Below are 2,781 nucleotides of genomic sequence, written 5' to 3'. Positions count from 1 at the left end.
CGCGGGGCGCGGCGCCGTGGGCAGTGAGCCCGTTTGCAAACAGCGGGGGCGCCAGCGTCAGCTTCGCCGCAGCGGCGCCGCCGCCCCCGCTCGCGTCGTCGTCGCTGCTGCAGCGGAGCGGCAGCTTCGGCGGTCCCCGGGCGAGCACGTTCGGAACGGGCGGCCTGGGCGGGGCCGGCGGCGGCGTCGGGTCGCTGCTGGCGGGCGGAAGCCTGATCGGCGGGCTTGGTGGCGGCGTGGCGCAGAGGGCGAGCCAGGTGCTGCAGCGGGGCCCCGGGCTGTCAAACTTGGGCAGCAGCCTGCGGGCCGACGGCGTGCTGAGCGCGCGCACGTGACGAAGCGGGTCATGTCATGAGGTGGCCCGCCGGCAGCAGGGCGCGGCGCGGGGCGGCATGAGTAGGCCTGGTGCAGGTGTCGTGGCTGAGCTTCTGTACACATGCAAGACGGATACGACAGCACTGAGCGGGCGCATTCTGAACCTCATCTCAAAATCCTTGTGTAATTACTATTGAGTCTCTGACATTGGTTGCCATCAATCACCATCAAATTCATGCGTTGACAAGCAACCAAACTGCTCCAACAGCAATCAAACTGCTCCAAAAGCAATCAAACTGCTTCAACAGCAATTGACCTCCTCCAATCGCAACCCAATCTGCCAACAGCAGCAGCATGACAGGTCAGACGCAGCGGCCGCCGCGCGCACCCACCCCTGAGGCGGTCGCCGCCGCTGCGTCTGCTGCCGCCTCACGCTGGCCGCTGCTCGAAAACAAACGGGTCAGCAATTCTCAACCCTCTGCTGCTGCTGCTGCTGCTGCTGCTGCTGCTGGTGGTGGTGCTGCTGCTGCTGCCCCATTGCCGCCAGCGCATCCTTGAGCTGCTTGTTCTTCTCATGCACCCTGGAAGCCGCCCGCAGCAGCCGCTGCAGGCTGCGAGGCGACACCGGCAGCGCAGCATCCGCCGCCGCCGCCGCCTCCGGGCCCCCCTGGTCGTCCCTGCTCGACGCGGCGTCGGCGGCGGCGCAGTCAGCCACTGTTGATGCCGCCGGCGGCGGCGGCAGCGCGGGTACTGGTGCGGTGGCCAGTGCGTCCTGCAGCTGCCCCGCCAGCCGCTCGTTGTGGCGCCCGAGGCGCCGCACCGCGCCCTCCAGGCAGTCCACCGCGATCTGCGGAGCGGGCGCGTTTGAAATGACAGCCAGATCTCATTACTCACGGTGCGTGGGCCGGGTTGCTGCGCCCTACTTGGACCCATGCATGCCAAAGCACCTCAAAGGGGAAGCCACAGAAGAGATGGCCCAAAGCAGGCCAAGCCCTGGAAGGGGGACGGAGTATGAAGTCGGTCGCACAGGTAGCTGACGGGCCGCGTCACTACCCCGCGGCCGGCCCACTACCAGCACCACCACCCACCACTCACCTTGGCCTGCTGCAGCTGCGCCGCCAGCGCCGACCGCTCCCGCTCCCCCGCCTCGACCCTCTGGCGGCACTGCGCCAGCTCATCAGCCAAAGCGGTACTGATCGCCTGCACCACGCCCGCCTGTTGCTGCTGCTGCTGCTGCTGCTGCTGCTGCTGCTCGCGCGCCTGCGACAGCATGGCTTGCAGCGCCGCCGCGCGCTCCTGCGCGAGCCGGGCTTCGGTGGCGCGCGCAGCGAGCGCGTGCGCTTCTACGCGCCTCTGCACCTGCGCGTCCCCCTCCCTCGCCTTCGCCTCTGCCAGCTGCGCCCGCAGCTGCAAAGTCTCCGCAGCATGCTGCTGCTGCTGCTGCTGCTGCTGCTGCTGCTGCTGCACGGCCGCGGTGCTGCCGTTAGCAGATGCTCGCGCCGCCGCGGCCGCGGCCAGCTGGTCCCGCAGCAGCGCGGCGGCCGCACGCGCGTGCGCGAGCTCGAAGCCGCGCGCCTCGAGCTGCGCCGCCGTCGCCGCCTGACGGGCCGAGAGCTCGCCGTTCGCGGCCCTCAGCTGGGACAGCTCCTCTCGCGCCCTGCCCAGCTCCACCTCCGCCTCTCTGGCCGCCAGTCCCAGGGTCGCACGCACCCGACGCTCCGCCGGCGCCTGAGCTGCCACAGGCGAGTCGCCGCCCGCCGCGGCGCCCCAGTCGGGCTGTTGGAACCGCTCGCTGTCCGCGTCCGCCCACCGCCGCCGCGGGCGCTTCGCCCCTGCGCTGCCGCCGCCGCCGCCGCCCACGTCGCAGCCGCCGGCCCCCCCGCCGCACTCGTTGTTGCCTCCTGCCAAATCGCACGCGTCTGTTCCCGCGTGCCGCCTCGCCGCCACCTCCCGACCCCCCGCCTGCGTCCCCCGCTCCACGGCCCAACTCCATCCCCTGTCCCTCGCCGCCGCCGCAGCCGCCGCCGCGTGCCGCCGCAGCACGTCGCACTCCGCCGCCGCAGCCGCGGCCGCCGCCCGTGCCTCGGCCAGCTGCGCCTGCAAATCCCTCGCGCCCTCGCGCCCCTGCCGCCGCGCGGCCTCCGCGGCCGCGAGCTGCTGCTGCAGCAAGCCGCAGACGCCGTCCCTGTCCGACGCCGCGGCCAGCAGCGCGGCCCTGAGCCGGTCGCGCTCACGGCGCAGCGCCTCTGCCGCGTCCCCCGCCCCCGCCTCCGCGGCCGGCAGCGGAGCCTCCGTCATCGCCGAGGCATCCCTAACCTCGGGAGCGCACGAGGTTGCCGCGTCGCAGGCTGGGGCTCGCGGACCGCCCGGCGCACATGTCGCCGCATCTTCAGTCTGCACCGCGGCCGCGACGCCGCTGCCGCCGCCGCCGCCGCCGCCGCCGCCGCCGCCGCCGCCGCAGGCGGG

General features: G+C 72.7%; 2 protein-coding genes across 2 annotated transcripts in view; one reads left to right on the top strand and one right to left on the bottom strand.

Annotated features, from left to right (window-relative positions):
* Positions 1-28: 28 nt before the first annotated feature.
* On the top strand, positions 29-343 carry MNEG_1605 (hypothetical protein; the record flags this gene model as incomplete). The annotated part of the gene is made up of 1 exon (XM_014049925.1): positions 29-343. A coding segment is annotated over one exon (315 nt), but the record flags the coding sequence as incomplete, so codon positions are not given.
* Positions 344-775: 432 nt separating this feature from the next.
* Positions 776-2,781, bottom strand: part of MNEG_1604 (hypothetical protein) — a gene marked incomplete at both ends in the record, with an annotated part of 4,589 nt that continues 2,583 nt past the window's right edge. Inside the window, 2 exons of the mRNA XM_014049924.1 lie at positions 776-1,162; positions 1,411-2,663. Of these exons, the coding sequence (XP_013905378.1) occupies positions 776-1,162; positions 1,411-2,663 (1,640 nt within the window). The remainder of the gene's footprint in view (positions 1,163-1,410; positions 2,664-2,781) is intronic.

The sequence above is a fragment of the Monoraphidium neglectum genome (genome assembly GCF_000611645.1).
Source record: "Monoraphidium neglectum strain SAG 48.87 unplaced genomic scaffold scaffold00164, whole genome shotgun sequence".
Taxonomy (NCBI): domain Eukaryota; kingdom Viridiplantae; phylum Chlorophyta; class Chlorophyceae; order Sphaeropleales; family Selenastraceae; genus Monoraphidium; species Monoraphidium neglectum.
This window is presented reverse-complemented; position numbering and strand designations above follow the sequence as displayed.